Below are 17,800 nucleotides of genomic sequence, written 5' to 3' on the forward strand. Positions count from 1 at the left end.
GTGCCCTCTTCTCCCACAGGCCATCCTCCATTGCCAGAACTTCAGAAATTGAAGGTGACGAGAGAAAAAGACGGGAGAAAGAGGACAGGAGTAGGAGAAAAAAAGAAGGAAAAGGGGAGGGGGGGAGTGAAAAACAGACAATAAGGAAAGACGAGACTTGGGCGGGGGGGGGGGGGACAAAAGAAGACAGATTCATGACTGCCAAAACGTGGAGGCAACCAAGATGTCCAAGGTGAATGAATAAATGGTGGTCCCTCCAGACAACGCGATATTACTCAGCACAGAAAGGAAATGAGCTACCAAGGCATGAAAAGGCATAGAGGAAACTTACACGCACTTTGCTAAACAAAAGAAGACACCCTGAAAAGGCTACATGTTGTGGGTTTCCAATCTATGACATCTGGAAAGGGTAAAACTGTGGAGACGGTAAAAAGATCAGTGGTTGCCTGCGGTGCGGAGGGAGGGGTGAATGCGCAGAGCAGAGAGGATTGGGGGGGGGGGCAGTGAAAATACTCTGGTACTATAATGATGGATACATGTCATTACCCATTTGTCCAAACCTACAGAATATACAACCCTGAGCGCGAACCACAATCTAAACCAGGAACTTCGGGCAATAACGATGTGCTAAGGCGCGTTCATGAGCTGGAAGGATGCACCTCCCCGGAGGAGGATGTTGATAAGCAGGGGAGGGGGCTGGGCGTGCATGGGGTGGGGTGGGCAGGGGTATACAGGAACTCTCTGTACCTTCTGTTCACTTCTGCTGTGAACCCAAAACCGCCGGAAAAAGAAAGAAAAAGAAGCCAGAGCGGCACGCTGATGTTAACCGGCCGGCCTCCCCATGCCTTTATTGCTTCTCTGAGTTGAGGAAGGCGATAGCGCTGCTCTTCCGCGAGGGCCACCTGGTGGGGGGAGGCGGGGATGACGAAGGGAAGGCAGGAGACGTTGTCTGGCCGGGTGTCACGTGCCCAGGGCTCCTCGGGGGGGCCTCAGACCCTGCTGGGCTTCTTGGGGTCCTTGCTCTTTGCCGGCATGAAGGAGTAGAGCTCCTCGATGAGCATCTCCATCCGGGCGGTGACCTCGGTCACCGTGTCGATGACCAGCTTCTGCTGCAGCTTCAGCGTTTTGTTCTCCCACAGGGCCTTGTTCTCCTCCTGGAAGACGCGGTGCTCCTCGCGCAGCGCGTGCAGGGCCCTGTTCTCCTCCCGCAGCAGCCGGTTCTCCTCGCGGAGGACCTGCAGGTTCTGGTTCTCCTCCCGCAGGGCCTGCAGCGCCTGGTGCATCTCCCTCAGCAGCTCCAGGGACTGGCTCCCGTCAGCCAGGCCAGGGCCGGCCTTGCTCTCCTCGTCCCCGGGAGACCCGGACAGGTTGCTGACCATCTGGCGCAGGACGCGGAGGGTCTTGGAGTCGTCCTGGGGGGGCGAGGGCCCCTTGGACTCCTCGAAAGGGGAGGAGAGGCCTGTGCCCTGGTCCGGCAGCAGCCCGGGGCCGTGGAGCTCCTCGTGGGCCGAGGGGACCGCCGTGCTTTCCTCCCCGGGGCCCGCCTTCTCCTCCGCCGGGCTCCAGTAGGCCTTCCTCTGCTCCAGCCGCTGTCGCAGGGCCCTGTTCTCCTCCCTGAGGAGCTGCAGGCCGCTGTCCTCCTGAAGGCGGTGCATCTGCAAGGCCGCGTCCTTCGCCACCTCCAGGGCCGCGCTGTCCTTGTGCAGCAGCGGCGAGGCGGCCCTGCTCTCCTCCCGGCCCAGCGTGGCCTTGCGCTCCTCCCAGAAGACCTGCAGGATCCTGTTCTCCTTGCGGAGGGTCCTGTTCTCCTCGCGCAGCGCCTTGTTCTCCTCGCGCAGCGCCTTGTTCTCCTCCTGCAGCAGGTACTCCTTGGCCAGCCGCTTGTGGTGCAGCTTGTGGTGGAAAGAGGACGACGGAGAGAAGTACAGTTCTCTGTACAGGCGGCAGTTTTCGTTCACCCAGCGCCCGTCCTGGAAGACGAACATCTCGTCGCTGAGCTGCACTCGCGGAGGGTTGTAATCCAGCTCGAGGTCCGCCTGCGAGGTGGGGCGCTCCATGGGGTCCAAGGGCACGGAGGAGAAGCGATTCAGCGGGTAGGAGTGCTGGCTGGTCACTCTGCGGCTCAGCCTGGGCAGGGCGGCCTGCCTGGCGCAGCGCGGGCTGGGGTACAGGTTGTGGAGCCTCAGGAAAGGCTCGGCTGTGCCCCTCTGCGGGAGAGAGCGGGGAAGCCGAGAGTTAGTGAAGGAGCCGACGAGCCCGAGGCTGCTGGCCAGGTAAGAGGCCGGCTTACCCCCACGAGACACTCCGTCTGATAGTCCGGCCGGGCCACGGCGGACACTTTTGCATTTGGCTTCGCGGAGGCCTCGCAAGGAAATACAGCCGACCCCCTACTTGCAGCCGTTCGGGTCTGGAAAGTGACCGCGAACGCTGAATTCGCGAGTGCCAGACCATCGCCCCGGGTAGAAATACAGGGTTCGGTTCCTGCCCGCCTCTAGTCACAGTTTTGTCAACCAACCGAGACATAACCTTGTATTCATGTGGATTACTGTTGAAAGACATCTTATTTAGTATGCACTATTGACTCGTTAACATTGAACTTTCAGCCAACAGCGCTGTCACTCATGCCCGAGCAAAGCTTATCTAACCCATGTTCTCTCCATCAGGCACATCACACCTTCTTTCATTAAAGGGCACTAGACAGTCCTTGGGCAATGTGCTTCGGGGCCATTTGAACTGTGCAATCATCCCCCACCCCCCAAAAGAGCACGAAAACGTCAAGAATGTGGCCCTAAATAAACTGTGAAAAGGACACTATTTTACAGTGTGAGAGCTGAAACGAGAAGGCTCCTTGGGGGCACCTGGGTGGCTCAGTCGGTTGAGCCTCCGACTTCGGCTCAGGTCATGATCTCAGGGTCTGTGAGTTCGAGCCCCCCATCGGGCTCTGTGCCCACAGCTCAGAGCCTGGAGCCTGATTGGGATTCTGTGTCTCCCTCTCTCCCTGACCCTACCCCATTCATGCTCTGTCTCTGTCTCAAAAAAATAAATAAACGTTAAAAAAAAAACTTAAAAAAAAAAAAAAAGGGTTCCTTAGCTAGAATGTGTGTATCAGGTGACTTTAATTTTTTGTCATTCTGTACATGTCTGTAAATGACCACCAAAGCGCCACAGGTATTGATTTGCTGGTTACAAACTTTAGCGAGTGGGCACATACACAAATAGCGAATCCATGAATAATGACCGTCACACGTATGTTGTGTAGGTGGAAGGGCATTCACTTGAAGTCCACCTGATATTTGGGCCCCCAGCCCCACGATTTGATCAGTGACAAGAATATGGCAAGTTCAGTTTCAGTTTCCACATTTTCAAATTGGGGTAACTACATCTACTGCCTTTCCTCAGAGAGATATTTTTAGGATTAAAAGAGAGAACGTATGAAACCATTAACCGTGGGCTCTGGCACACTTCTGTCCCCTTAGTGGAGGAACACACGCTCTTCTCAGTCGCCCCCAGCTGCAGGTATGTCCCCACAATCGGCGTGGGCAAAGGGGCACCATGAATCACCCCGACAGACCCCCAAATCGTTACGTCCAAAACAGTGGTGCGGTCCACCAGCCGAGCCTTCTCCCTTGTCCCACCGAGGCTCGCCCTCCACTCTTAGCCACCCTGAGTCTATCCTTCCAGCCCTTTAACATCCGCTGACGCAGTGTTAGGCAAAAAGCAGAGCCCAGATGGTAATTTTGGAAGAGAGGGGCACCATCACAGACCCATCACTGAGCAGTGAGAGTTCGATATGTGGTAACGAAGACAGCAAGGGACACCAAGGAATTCCCAAGGAGCGATTCATGCTGGTGGCCCATACACCTCAAGACCATCATATCACAAAGGGGATCAGAGCCACAGAGCTTAAGTCCGATAATTGCACTTCCCAGTGTAGAATAATCGTCTGAGTGTGTCTTAAATGCAGATTTCCGAGCTCCCTACTTGTAAGACTGATGCACTCAGTATGGTATATGGTCCAGGAAGCTCCATGTCTAACCAGCTCCCTCGAGGGATGCCAGCTGCGGGCACTCGGGACAGCTTGGAGCCAGGTAGGACGTGTCATTTGCCCAGGTGGGGGTTACACCAGGGTTAAAGGCCAACGTGCTAAGATTGGGGATCACAAGGATTCTCATCCTGGTTCTGTCACTTGATGAGCGCTGTGAAATTGGAGATCACTTGCACCCTCTCTGAGATCCAGATTTTTTACTAGTAAAAAGGACTCAGACTCCCTGACCCCCTAGGCACCTTCCAACATATAAAGTCAGTTAAGTGTACCTGTAAAGTGGAAATAAAAGCACATGCCCTGTTTGGGTCACCACCCCGTGGTGAGGACTGAATGAGATAACAATTGCAAACGTGTTTTTGAAACTGCTGAGCACCACAGAAACGTAAGGTGTTATCGAGAAGAGTAGGTTTTGCTAATGGCAGAATTCTGAGGTGTATTCAAAAAGTGGTGAACAGGTGGAATGTGTCCTGGAGAAGAGGTAACAATTGCAGCAATGAATTAAAAAAAAAAAAAAAAAAATCACCATAGCTACTTCTAAAGACACCCAAAGCATTTCACCTTAAGTACATTGCAATGCTCTCCAAATATCAAGTCCTCATTTCTCAGGCTATTTTCACAATTTTACAGGTAGAGAAGATAGAAAACAAGTCAGGTTATCTGCATTATGTCTTCGGGCGTAGAGAGAAATATAATTTGCACGGTGTATAATGTTGGCTGGAATTCTTCAAGACCCAAAGAGCTAGATAAATAGAAGGCACAGTTCTATGCCATTAACTTTGCAATAAGCACATGTCATTAACTTTGTGAGGATGTGCTTAATCTTCTAGATAGTGAGGGTGCAGGGACATTCTGCAATCAGAACCTCATTTACTTTAAATAAATCCAGCCTCCGTGGTTTTCGTATTTCCCAATTGGGAAGGCACAGTCGCTCTTGTGGCCGAAGCTGAGACCAGAATGAATGTCACTGTGGGCAGTACGGCCCGTTTCCTTGTCAGTTGAAGGTCCCTTGACCCTAGATTTCTGGGACGATTGGCCACAGTCACTAAGGAATGGGTCTTGAGAGGTCCTCTCCAGCCAACGGGGGCCTCCATCACAGCAGGATCCTGTTCTAGAACACATTACTACGGGAATTGTGGTCGTAGTCAACAGTGTATATCCCAGTCTTGAGAAGAAAACAAACACTGAGCTCCAGTTTTGTGTTAGGCCCTGAGCTGAGCATTCTACCCACCGAATTAACTTCACCCTCGCAACACTGACTTAATAAAGTGTTGTCGTAATTGCCATTTTACAGATGGAGGAGTAAACTCAAGACTCTAAGTTAAATGAACGGTGCCGGTTTACCCGCGAGGTCACAAATCCAGTCCTGGCTGCCCGAACGTGTATGTGTGAAACACACACACAGGAAATCGCCAAGGATTTATCAAAGCACTTGCAGTAGTTACGGGGGTGAAGATCGTTTTTTTGTTAACTTCTTTTTTTTTTTTAATTTTTTTTACCGTTTTTTATTTATTTTTTGAGAGAGAGAGACAGAGCGCGAGCGGGGGAGGGGCAGAGAGAGAGGGAGGGAGTCACAGAACCCAAAGCAGGCTCCAGGCTCTGAGCTGTCAGCCCAGAGCCTGACGCGGGGCTCAAACCCACAGACCGTGAGATCATGACCTGAGCCGAAGTCGGTCGCTCAACCGATGGAGCCAGCCAGGCGCCCCTGTTAACTTCTTACTATGGAAAATTTCAAACATATACAAAAAGAGAAGAGCCCGATAAATGTCCACATACCCCTCCCCCCGCCTCACAAGGCCAGGCCACACTTGTTTCATCTGTACGTCCACCCAACTCCACAACCACCCCCACCCCGCCACTGGGTTATTTTAAAGCAAAGTGTAGACATCCTGTTATTTTGCCTATAAATCCGTGAATGCGCGTCTTTTTAACAAAGCATCAATACCATTATTATCCCTTTAAAATTTAATACTGGGGGCGCCTGGGTGGCCCAGTTGGTTAAGCGTCTAACTCCTGATTTCAGCTTCATGATCTCTCGGTTCATGAGGTCGAGCCCCACATTGGGCTCTGCACCGACAGTGAGGAGGCTTCTTGGGATTCTCTCTCTCTCTCTCTCTCTCTCTCTCTGTCCCTCCTCTGCTTGTGCTGTCTCTCGCTGTCTTTCAAAAATAAATAGATGTTTCAAATACAATACAATACATTTAACACTAATCACTTAATATCAGCAAATACTGAGTCAGGGTTCAGATTCCCCCAGTTGTCTTTATTTTCTGATCGGTTTCAAACAGAGATACGCGTCTTCATCCAACCGAACGTCCGAAAAGGAATCACTAGCCCTTTATCCTGTTTATCACTGTTCAGAGTCTCCATGATGGTTGTTAAATCATCATATTCAGCTGCCTTTATTCTGCCTGGGCTCCCCCAGGAACTTCTGACTGCTCCCTCAGCAGAAATGCACTAAATAAAACCTTAATGTGTAGGTGGTGGATCCCTAGCTGTGAACAGTCTGGATATTTGGGCCCTTATCCCTGTGCATGCCATCAGATACCTCTTACCCTCTGACCTTGGTTTTCACATCTGTACAACGGGGATCAGTGACATCACCTCTTGGTCTAACTTTCCCTGGCCCAGTGATGGATCCGTGTTTGTAAATGGGCACCGCCATAGCCCCAGCTGTCCTTTTTACCAACCAACCTTAGCATCTTGTCCCCTCCTTTAAATGGCCAGTGCTTCCCACGCAGACCCTGTGCCTTCTCTGTTACACGCCCACAGCACCCAATCCAGAAAATGTTGATAGACTAATAGGTCCCCATGACTTCCTTCCCCAGGAAACCAAATCCTCCTCTCATGACTGAGTCCTGTATCTTCCCTCCTATTCCCAGACAGAATCAAGGAGGAGGTCAAGGCCAGTGTTGACTCATGGCCTACTGTCTTAGATACAACACAAAAACGTTTAACAACGTTTAATAGTCATGTATTTATTTTAATGGCTATTGGAAGAACATACCTATTTTATCAAACTCACAATCCTATGGATAGTACTAAGATGAGGCTAAAGTAAGTCAGCACCTTCCTCTGCAAGTGAGAAGATTTGAGGAAAAATACCAAATATGCAGGCATTTCAGAGACGCCGAGAACCCTGATTAAACTTTGAGAAAACGTTAAGACAAAACAAATTCTTTCTTCCCCAATTCCAGTCAGACCTAGCTGGATTTAGTCCGTAAAGAAAGGCTCCCTCTTGGCCTTAGGAAAACAAGGTCACCTCGCCCTAAATATATTTCTACTCTGAATGTTCTTGTAACAACTCTTCATCCACATTTACGTTGATTAATCAGCTAACATTAATTGGGCATCTAGTCTCAGACCCCACCCGCCTCCAAGGAACTTCCAGTCAGTTTGAAAATTCAGTGAATAGTACCAACTATCGCTGGGTGCAAACGAGGGAAGTCAAAGAGGAGCATACGTTAATGCAGGCTGTACGATGTGGGGATCAAGGGACCGGGTATCACAAAACCCAAAAAGAGTCCCGGCTCTACACCGTCTGGGTGCATGACCTGTACAAAATCGTTTCATTTCTGTACTGACATTTCCATATCCAGAAAATGTGGATGCTAACACGATTCAGAGCCACGCTGGGTTTCTACAATGACCAGCTTTAGAGGGTGCCATTCACAACTGTGGTTGCCATGCACAACCTGTGCCACCATCCGCAGCAACCTCACTGACATCTGACCTGTTTCTCTCAGGGAGTTTGTTGTAGAGTTCAGCAATGAAGGGACAACGTGTGACATTTTCTTTGTTTAGAGAGAGCGACCGAGATGATTACTGCAAATTCAAAAAGACAAGTTGCTTAGATTTCCTTAGCGGAGGATTTCTAGAACAAGGAAAAGGAAATAGCACTTACTGAATGAGTATTATGTGAGGATATGCTAGTTGATTTCCATATTCATGTGTAATATCTTACAGAGAAGAACTATCACGTTTTATATAAAATCACAGAGCCAGCAAGGGGCAAGAGGCAGGGTTTAAAACAGGATATCTGACTCCAAACCACATACTTACTCTTGCCGTTCACAGGGCCCAGATGTTTTACTTCGCATGTGTTGGTATCATTACCTTGCAGAGCTTCTCTTCTGCCCTGTTCCATTTCCCGCCCCAGAGAGATAAATTACAGTTCTCTGAGGGCAGTGGCCTATCCCCCCCACTTTTTTTTTTTGACATGCCTAGACATGGAAACTGGAACAGCACGCTTCCCTTACAGTGGAGGTATAATGAGTCCTTGCGGGTGAACTAATCAACCGAAATGCACTGAAAAGTAAGAAGGCGATCAGATTGAACCCCATGAACCTGTCGTCACTTTCGGCCTGCCAAAGTGGTGATTTCATTTGTCTTTGTATAGTTAGCCTCTTTGGTGAAGCCCTATCTTCATTTCGATTCATATTTGTAAACTGCACAGCTGTGACCGTGCGCTGGCCAATCTATAGCAGTGGGGTTTTCCCCTGTGAATTCCACAAAACCCCAGGTGAATCCGTGTAGCCCTTAAAGGGGGCTGGCCCCTGCACGCGAGCATGCTGGTTTTCCTGTCACCATCTTGAACATATAATCCAATGAGGGTAGCGGCCCCGAATTCCCAGTGGCTTGGGGCTCAAAAGTCCCATCTTTGAGTGCTCTTGAGAGAGTCACTTAGCTTCTCTGAATGTCACCTCTAAAATGAACCTAAACGTAACTGCTCTGCCTGCTTCCTGGTGTGAAAGGCCAAGGAAGTGGGAGACAAGCAGTCATAAGGCCCAAACAGGTGGCCCGTTCTGCCGGTGAGGCTTGAATGTTCCTGGCCTAAAGCACTATAGCAAATGCCGAATGTATTTCTTTACCAAAGTTTGGGCTTTCCGAGGAGCGAGCGTCTGAGCTAAGCAAACACATGAGGAACAAAACCCCAGGACGACTCAGCCCATGTTTGAAGCCAGCCCCTTCTCAATAGGTCTCCACAGCCAGGGGTATCACTAGTTGGGTATCATGGACGAAACTGATCTGTGCTTGATGTCCTTGAGGTCTGCCGAGAGGTCTGGGCCTTTCAGAACTCTGAAAGGTTCTTCTAAGTCTGGGAGGTAGAGGCTATGGCAGCATGATTCTGGTCCCCAGAGCAGCCATGACCAACATTTCCCATGAAGGAGAGATTGTCTCTTCCCTAATCTATGGGAAATGTCCTCCGGTAAGGATACAGACCCAGAAGGGGAAAGAGGAGAAGTGTGGCTTCTCCTTGAAAGGATGGATGCAGGAAGGGGAATACAGTTGGCCGTGGGGCTCATCAGACCTTTCCATCACCTTGTGAGGAAGACAACCGAGAGACTCTGCCCTCAGGAGCACCATGCTCCCAGTTGAGACCTAAGATGCCTTAGTGCCAGGGTCCAGAAAGGGTCCTGGGCACAGACATCTCTCTCACAGAGCCTGAATCCCCCCTGCGAATGGAAATCCCTCCGTAGCATCAGACCTGGCCCTCTCCCTGGCATCTCCTTTTTATTTAATTTTTTTCAGTGTTTATTTATTTTTGAGAGAAAGAGAGAGTGGGGGAGGGGCAGAGCACGAGGGAGACATGGAATCCGAAGCAGGCTCCAGGCTCTGAGCTGTCAGCACAGAGCCCAATGCAAGGCTCGAACCCACAAACCATGAGATCATGACCTGAGCCGAAGCTGGACACTTAAACTGCTGAGCTGCCCAGGCAACCCCAGCATCTCCTTTTTCAATGCAAGTGGTCTTGCAAGGAAAATGCTTGAAATCACCAACCACTGAGTGCCTTTGTCAGATCACTGGCCTCCAGCAAACGGAGAACATGGAGGAAGAATGGCCAATAGGAAGGTGGGGGGGAGGGGGGGAGGGCAGGGAACAAAGGGGGAGATCCATGGAGTTTCTAAGGACCAGGACTCTCTGAGTGGGACTTTCCAGGGTGCAGTGTCTGAGGTTGGTGGCCTTCCATCTAAAGCGTTTGGGGAGGACTGGACAGTAACTAGGCAGGTGTAGCTGACGTACTCTAGAGTGCTCTCTGCTCCTGGAAAACTACGGCTACCACAGACCAGAAGAGGCGTTCAAATGCCCCAGCAGACTCAAAACCTATTGACCAGGTTTTTTTAAACACCTACTTTCCCAGCATTATTGAGGGTTACAGCAAAGAACATTGGCCATCTGAGGTATTTTTCAGGTACGTGAAGCTGAGATCCCTAGGATGCCGAAAGGAAGAGCTGGGTATGCTGCTAATTTTCAGATGAAGGGACAAGGGCCGAGTGTCATCATACTGTGAAATTAACTCAGCTGCCTAGTACCCCGATACGGCCGACGTTGGTTTTAATAAATGCTAACAGGTAAGAGGATGATTCCCAGGCCCATGCGATCGATTTTGAGAGAATTATACAGTTGACAGCAATAAGGAAAAGATGCCATCATAGGTGATCAAATAAATGTCAGCAAATTGTTTAACATGCAATCTCCTGAGATCTTCCTCCTAAAAGTTACTCAAATGGGGAGAGACGTGGGTATTGTGGGCAGATTCCATAGTTCCCTGTTCTTGAAGAACAAGCCCTAACAAAGGAGAATGGGAACAAGAGGCTTGCACGGGGCACTGGAGGATGCTGTTGGAGCTCGATCGGGTCTGGTGTAGACCCTTCGTTAATGATCCAGCCATAAACAATGCCTTCACGAGACGCACTGCTAGCACTCATTGGGGAAATAAGGAAGCCCGCGAGAATGGAATCGTTATGTGCAAAGGGAACCAGGTCAGCGGGCTCGGGCAGGAAATAGCATTGATGGCTGGCAAGTTAATGCGCTGTTGGGAAATAGATCAGAAAACACAAATATTTAATGTGAGAAGAAAAACTGGAAATCAATAAGACCTGAAAAGACCTGAGGGTGAGAACAAATAGTGAACCACCGGCACTTGCCAGGTAATTGAGAAGCCCAAATGCCCAACTCGATTGGGAGGCCCGAGGCACTTTCTGGAGACACAGAGCTGCTGTCGCAATTCCCTTCTAAACAAGACGGACCGGATCCCAGAATAAAGCAGCGTGTGGCTGACACCCTCAGGGAGCTAAGGACAAGCAGTTGGGATGCAGAGAGAGGAGGCGCTATTTCCTAAGAGCGAGAGAAGAAACAGGGAGCTGAGAAGCGGCCAGGCCCAGCCTGGGGGCACATGCCTGGCGTGTGACGGAGTGAGAGTGGGCACTGGCCTGGGCTCAAAGCCCCTAACTCTAGCTCTGCCGTTACTAAAGGGGCGGCTGCGGTTCCCGGCTCCCACGCTTGTACAATCTGTACCTCACACTCACACGGCCTAGTGCCTGCCACATGATCGAATCAGCACTCGGTCGATATGGCCCCAGAACAAGCTTGAGCCTCCTTAAGCCACCCCCCCCCCCCCCCCCCGGTTTTATTCCCCTTCTCTGCTCCTTCATGCTGGCCTGTTTCTGGGAGCTAAGCAGGAAGAGTTACGTCAGGTGTAGATTCAAGACTTTTTCCAACCTCTCCGTCACATGATCCCGATTGCAGATCCTATTCCTGCCCCCACCCCCAGGTTGGCACCCTCTTCCCGTCCCTTAGTGATGCAGAGAGTGATTTACGTGGGCTGTGAACAAACCAAAGGAGCAAACCCACCCTTGGGGGGAGTAGTGGTCAGCAGAACTACGTGGCATTTCAGTGGATAGAATCAGACCTAAAACAAGTTCCTAAGAGCTGTAGGAACCCTACGGGGAAACCATGCCGTCTGATGACCAGGACGAAGTTTTGTATTCTAAGCTTCATGAGCTGAAACTGATGAAGTGGCTGCCCATTACAAAGTTATAAGGACAGACTCCTGGGTGGCTCAGTCGGTTAAGCGACTCAGGTCATGATCTCACAGTTCATGAGTTCGAGCCCCGCATCAGGCTCTATGCTGACAGCTCAGAGCCTGGACTCTGCTTTGGATTCTGTGTCTCCCTCTCTCTCTGCCTCTCCCCCGCTCATTCTCTCTCTCTCTCTCTCTCTCAAAAATAAACATTTTAAAAATTAAAAAAAAAAATAAGGTTATAAGGATAACTTGAAAACAAATAGCTGGGATGTTTTTGTGTCCTGTTTCTCCCTCCTGCTGAACATACTTGCCTAGATTGTTACCTGTTGAAAGAATGCTGAAGGTTTTCTTTCTAATCCTATTCTTCTGAAAATCCTTGAGATGGCTTTGTTTTTTTTTTTGTTTTTTTTTTTTTTTTGTTTTTTTTTAACGTTTTTATTTACTTTTGAGACAGAGAGAGACAGAGCGTGAGCAGGGGAGGGGCAGAGAGAGAGGGAGACACAGAATCTGAAGCAGGCTCCAGGCTCTGACCTGTGAGCACAGAGCCCGACGCGGGGCTCGAACTCACAGACTGCGAGATCATGGCCTGAGCTGAAGTCGGACGCTTAACCAACTGAGCCACCCAGGCACCCCGAGACGGCTTTAGAAAACGTATGTATAATTTTACTATATATAATTATATAGTTTATATTATATATGTAATTTTACATTAAATATGTTTTATATATATATACATATTAGCTATGTATTTATGTCTATACATATCTATATAGATATCTATATATAGTATATATAGATATCTAGATAGATATATCTATAGCTATCTATATCTATCTATCTATCCATATCTATCTATTTAGATAGATATATCTATCTATATATCTGGATAGAGATAGATAGATAGATAGATAGATAGATAGATAGATAGATAGATATGATGCCCACTGATGATCAATCCTGTCCCTACACATCCCCGTATGTAGCTTTCAGGTAGTTACCTCTGCACTGGGTTCCTCCACCCTACATTTCAGCCCCTCTGGTTGCACCGCCATCATCTTCCAACAGGCCCTCAGGTGACTCTGAAGAAGTAAGGCTGCCCCCTTTGTGACATAGCAGCAGTGGAAACAATCCAGTCAGGAGAACCCCACCAAGGAAATGGCTGCTTAGCAGGAAGAGACCTCAGACTCCCCAGCCTACCAACACTTCACCCGTTCATTGGCCTCTGTCCTGAGTCCCCCTTCCACTCTACCTTTGGTATGCGGCAGGCCCCGATTCTCTTGGCATCTCCAAAGCACCATGTACCTTTTGGCCCGCGTCCTGGCTTTTCTGCTTAACGGATTCGGTCGTGTGAATTTGGTTCCAGGTCCCAGTGCTCGTTCTCCCCCATCCCACCCGACCCCAGAATTCCAGGCTGGTTGTACAACAGCAAGCCCCAAAAGATCTAAGTCTGAGAAGAAGGGCTTATTCCAGAGTGTCATGGAAACTTTAAGTGTTATGATGACTGGAAGGTCTTACCAGGTCGCCAAACCATCCTTCCTCATTTGAGGGATGACAAGCCCAAGACCCAGAGTGGCTAAGCAACCGCCCCCGCCCCCGCCCCACCGCCGCCACTGGCCGGCACACGGCTGGTTGGCAACTTGAATCTGAGGCCTTGACTATGCTGCTTATCCTACATATCTTGCCAGAGGTTGGAAAGGGGTGAGTTGTTCTGGCTACAACTAAGTTACACCCTTCTGTGAATATCCCTACCTGAGGGAGGGATGGGAATTTCTAGACTTTCAGACCTGGTATCTCTTTTCTTGTAAAATTTGGCCTTGAGTGCTGTGGAAAAGAGAAAATAAGATTTCTGCTTCCTAGCCTGTCCTCTGAGCCTCAGTTGCTCACCTGAAAAACAAGAGACTTTCTACTCACTTAGCCCCTCTCGTCACTTATGTACATTATGAAAATCTGAGTCTGAAAGCATATAAAGATGGTATCTGATAAGATGTGATTTTAAGAAATTAAGACACATTGGGGTCAAGGGCCGCCAAAAAGTCTTAGGAGCAGAGATGCCCAAACCTATTACCTTTGCTAAGATTATTACTTCTACCTCAAGTAAAAAGCCATACCAGTGTTAGGTGCCAGGTATAGGTCCTGTGCAGGAGTTGGTCACCAAAACACTCAGAACATTCCAGAGGTGACATCACAGAACAATATGGTGTTTTTCAGGGCTCATGGTCTCTCCGAGGATCACAGGTAGGAATGAGGCATCTAACAGTCAGAAGGAGCTCATCCTGGTTGTGTCCAGCTTACTGATCAAGGTGAATGTGACACACAATAATCCAAACACCAGCCCCCTGTTTGGTCATCCTATTCACCTCCCCACTGCCCAGATGGGCCGAGAGCCCTATCCTCTCTCTAAAGGTAGCATCTTCTTCTTGGAGTTGTATCACTCAAGAAGGAAGACAGCAAAACTGAACTCATTCCAGACCAAAGGAAGATATGTAGCCTGAGATATTTTCTGACACCAACCAATTCTCCAATTCTTTGAGGCCAACTGGCTGTCCTATATTCAATTCAATTCTGACACGTTCCACCTGGAGTTGGTGTCGGGTCACCTAAGTTGAAGGGCTCAGTCCCACAAGACAGCCCCCACTTCAGACACCAGTTGTAACTCCCAGGCCACCAGTGTTTCTGACTGACCAGCTATGAATTGGGGGTTCCCACAAACCCCCGCTCAGCTTCAGTAATCTGCCAGAATAGCTAACAGAACTCAGGAAAACACTATATTTACCATTAGTTTTATTATAAAAGATACAGCTCAGGAATAGCCAAATGGAAGATGCTTAGGGCAAGGTATGGGGGGAGAAGGACACGGAGCTTCCATACCCTTGCAGAGGACATCACCCTCCCAGCTCCTCCGTGTGTTCACCAACCCAGAAGCTCTCCTAACCCTATCGTTCAAGGGTTTGTATAGAGGATTCATTACCTGGCAGTGATTGATTAAGTCATTGGCCTTTGGTGATTGAAAAATTCCATCCCAACCCCTCCCTTTCCCGGGGGTAGAGGGATGCTGAAAGTTACAACCCTCCAATCACATGATTGCACATGGTTGATTCCTCTGGCAATCAGTGTCCATCCTGAAGCCATCTCAGGGCCACCAAGAGTCCCTTCATTACCATAAACTCAGATGTGTCTCACACGGGCACCTTATGAATAATAAAAGGCACTTCTACCACTCAGGCAATTCCCAGGGTTTTAGGACCTCTGTGCCAGGAACTGGGAACAAAACCCAAGACCACAGTGTTGACGTCCAGGCTTCGTGAAAGGGGTGGCCCGGCCCCCTGGCCGCATTCTGTCAAGTCATTTGCCTCTACAGACTATTAGTGGGAGCCTTCTTGTGTTTCTTAAGCCTCTTATTAGGCAGAGAGCTCCAATGGCACTACTATGCCATGTTTGGGGGAAAGAACAGTGGACCAGGGTCAGCAGATCCAGGGACACCGTAACTGCCCACTGGAATCTTCCACACCCAGATTACAAGCAAGCCTTGCTTTAAGAAAATGCAATGTACAGAAATTCAAAGATATATGTATGGAAAAAACAAGAAGGTAATTAATCACATTATCAAAGAATTGACTGCTCACCTCCAATAGGTTCAGATGAGCGCCTTCCTCCCACAGGAGGCACTTCTAAGGCCAAGGAACACGAGCTCTGCCCCGTAAGGTTCTTCACGGACAAAGAAACCGGCTAGTAAGCCTGATGTGTTTAATTACTATTGTATATGTGCATATAAGAAATTATTCACATTTGTTAGTATTTTTATTTTAAAGGGAGGAACTTCTAGGGGCACCTGGGTGGCTCAGTTGGTTAGGCATCCGACTTCCGCTCAGGTCATGATCTCACAGTTCGTGAGTTTGAGCCCCGCGTCGGGCTCTGTGCTGATGGCTCAGAGCCTGGAGCCTGCTTCGGATTCTGTGTCTCCCTCTCTCTGTTCCTCCTCTGCTCACACTTTGTCTCTCTCTCAAAAATAAACATTAAAAAAAAAAAAATTTAAAAAAAATAAATAAATAAAGGGAGGAACTTCTCTAAGTGATTCTTTTTTAATTTAATTTTCTAATTGTGGTCATAAACGCCCCACCCCATTTAAGTTCCTCTTGGCTTTGTACAGTGATTCCCCCAGATTATACCCATGATCTCAGGGGAAACTGAGGGTATGGTTCATTCCTAGAAGGGAAGTCTTGCTGTCGGATGATCACGAAAACTCCCAGGGTTCAGATAATGGTGGAAATCCTCCCTTTTCCCATTTCAGTGCCAAGTGGCCCAGTGGAGTCACCCTCTGATGGGTGCCCCGGGGCCCTTCTCTTTGTGGGCTCCCTCCTTCCTCACCTCTGCCTTGGTCCTTGGCCTTTTTCTGCTCAGCAGCCTGGCTCCGGGTGAAGGGGCAGCTACCGTATCTGTGGCTGACAGTGATGGCTCTCACAGCATAACAGTGACTCGTTATCCAGTGTGACCTGACCACAGACACTCCCTCCTGTCCTTCGAGGGGGGTTGCTGAGGGGAGGGACGAAAACAAAAGGGCACAGGGACTGTCCTACTACATTAGCATAACAAGAACTTCTTTTATTGAACCCAGGGAAAGAGTGCTGATCAGAATAAATGAGGATGCAAATAGCGAGGTCATGGACGCTGACGTCAGCAGGCCATGCGCAAATCTGAAGGCCAAGAAGGAGTTCCCCGGGCCGTATGTCTTAGCTCAGTCCAGCACAACAAAATGTCACACACACTGGGTGGTTTACACAACAAGTACTTATTCCTCACAGTTCTGGCGGCTGGGAAGACCAAGATCAAGGAGTTAGCAGATTGGGTTCCCGATGAGACCTGCTTCCTGTCTCGCAGACGGCCACCTTCTCACTGTGTCCTCACATGGCAGAGAGAGCGACAGAGTGTGTTCCTTGCCTCTCCTCATCTATTACAAGGACGCTAATCCCATCCGCAAGACTTCACAAAACCTAATTACCTCCCGAAAGCTAACCCTCCGAATACCATCCCACTGGGGATTAGGGCTCCAGCATAGGAATTTTAGAGGGACTAAAACATCCAGTCTAAACAGCATGTGACTTGGACAAGTCACCGCTCCCCCCCTCCTCAGAAGCTCAGTTTTCTTGTCTCCAAGATGAGGAAATTATAAGTAATTTGAGATACCACACATAAAGGAGCTGACACTTAGCAAGTTCTCAATAAATAATCACTGCCTTGAAGCCCTCCTACGAAATCGCCTCTCTCCCCCTTTGACTTAAAATCTCAAGCAGCTGACGCACAGCTGGAGCTACTGTTACAATTCTTGATAGGACAGCTTTTGTGAAGGCTTTGTATTTGCCTGATTGATTAGTTGGCTTTTGTTTTTAAGGGAGGAGCATTTCAAACGGAGCCATCCTAGTTGTCCATTAGCTGGGCTCCTTCCTCCTCTGCAGAACACACGTATCCGTAACCCAGTACGGAGAAGCTTCCCTGCGATTAAACCCAAAATGCCTGTTATTACTCAGATTAACACCATCATCAATCATCCACGTTCCGTGAGCATCCACAATTGGTGGGCGCTACATAGAGCATGGAGGTAGACATGCCTCGTGGGTTTCTAATCTAAACAGACAGGTAGAGCAGAGACAAAGGGAAAGGGCAAGCATGCATCTGAGAGTCTCCAGGCTTTCTTTACATGCAACTGTCCGATGATGAATCACAGGGAAAATTTCAGCAAGCAGGAGGGTCTATTAGCCCAGGGCCCCTTGCCTTTCCCCGGAGAGTCACAGAAACCGTAGCTGTTGGCCCAGGAGTCAGAGGGTGGGCAAGGCAGGGGACATTCTGACCTTTCCCTCCTCATTTATGGAGAAGAGGATGAAAGTTGGATGAGTGTAGTAAATTATCATGATGCCTGTCATCTCTAAATTGCAGGACATGATGGGAATATGTGTTAT

General features: G+C 49.1%; 1 protein-coding gene across 2 annotated transcripts; it reads right to left on the reverse strand.

The window, feature by feature from the left end:
• Positions 1-810: 810 nt before the first annotated feature.
• Positions 811-14,119, reverse strand: CBY2 (chibby family member 2). 2 transcript variants are annotated; one of them, XR_006712192.1, is made up of 3 exons: positions 13,915-14,119; positions 13,599-13,670; positions 2,114-2,207 (listed from the first exon to the last, which is right to left on the reverse strand). XR_006712192.1 is itself a non-coding variant. In XM_045476798.1 (2 exons), the coding sequence occupies exons 1-2, from the start codon at positions 12,902-12,904 to the stop codon at positions 990-992; spliced, it is 1,275 nt and encodes a 424-aa protein (XP_045332754.1). In that variant the 5' UTR covers positions 12,905-13,002; the 3' UTR covers positions 811-989. The 2 variants fall into 2 exon arrangements, 1 of the variants encoding a protein (XP_045332754.1); XM_045476798.1 differs by lacking the exons at positions 13,599-13,670; positions 13,915-14,119 and adding an exon at positions 12,848-13,002 and having other exon boundaries at positions 811-2,207.
• Positions 14,120-17,800: the final 3,681 nt, after the last annotated feature.

Source organism: Leopardus geoffroyi, chromosome A1 (assembly GCF_018350155.1).
Source record: "Leopardus geoffroyi isolate Oge1 chromosome A1, O.geoffroyi_Oge1_pat1.0, whole genome shotgun sequence".
In the NCBI taxonomy this organism is placed as follows: domain Eukaryota; kingdom Metazoa; phylum Chordata; class Mammalia; order Carnivora; family Felidae; genus Leopardus; species Leopardus geoffroyi.

What these genes read in the sequence shown, in the direction of transcription:
- CBY2 (XM_045476798.1), bottom strand. Translation starts at nt 12,904, where the DNA reads ATGATGGCGGTGCAACCAGAGGGGCTGAAATGTAGGGTGGAGGAACCC. An exon ending in TGGAGGAACCCAGTGCAGAG is followed by an intron (nt 2,208 to 12,847) that starts GTAACTACCTGA and finishes TCTCTCCCGCAG; the next exon opens with AGGGGCACAGCCGAGCCTTT.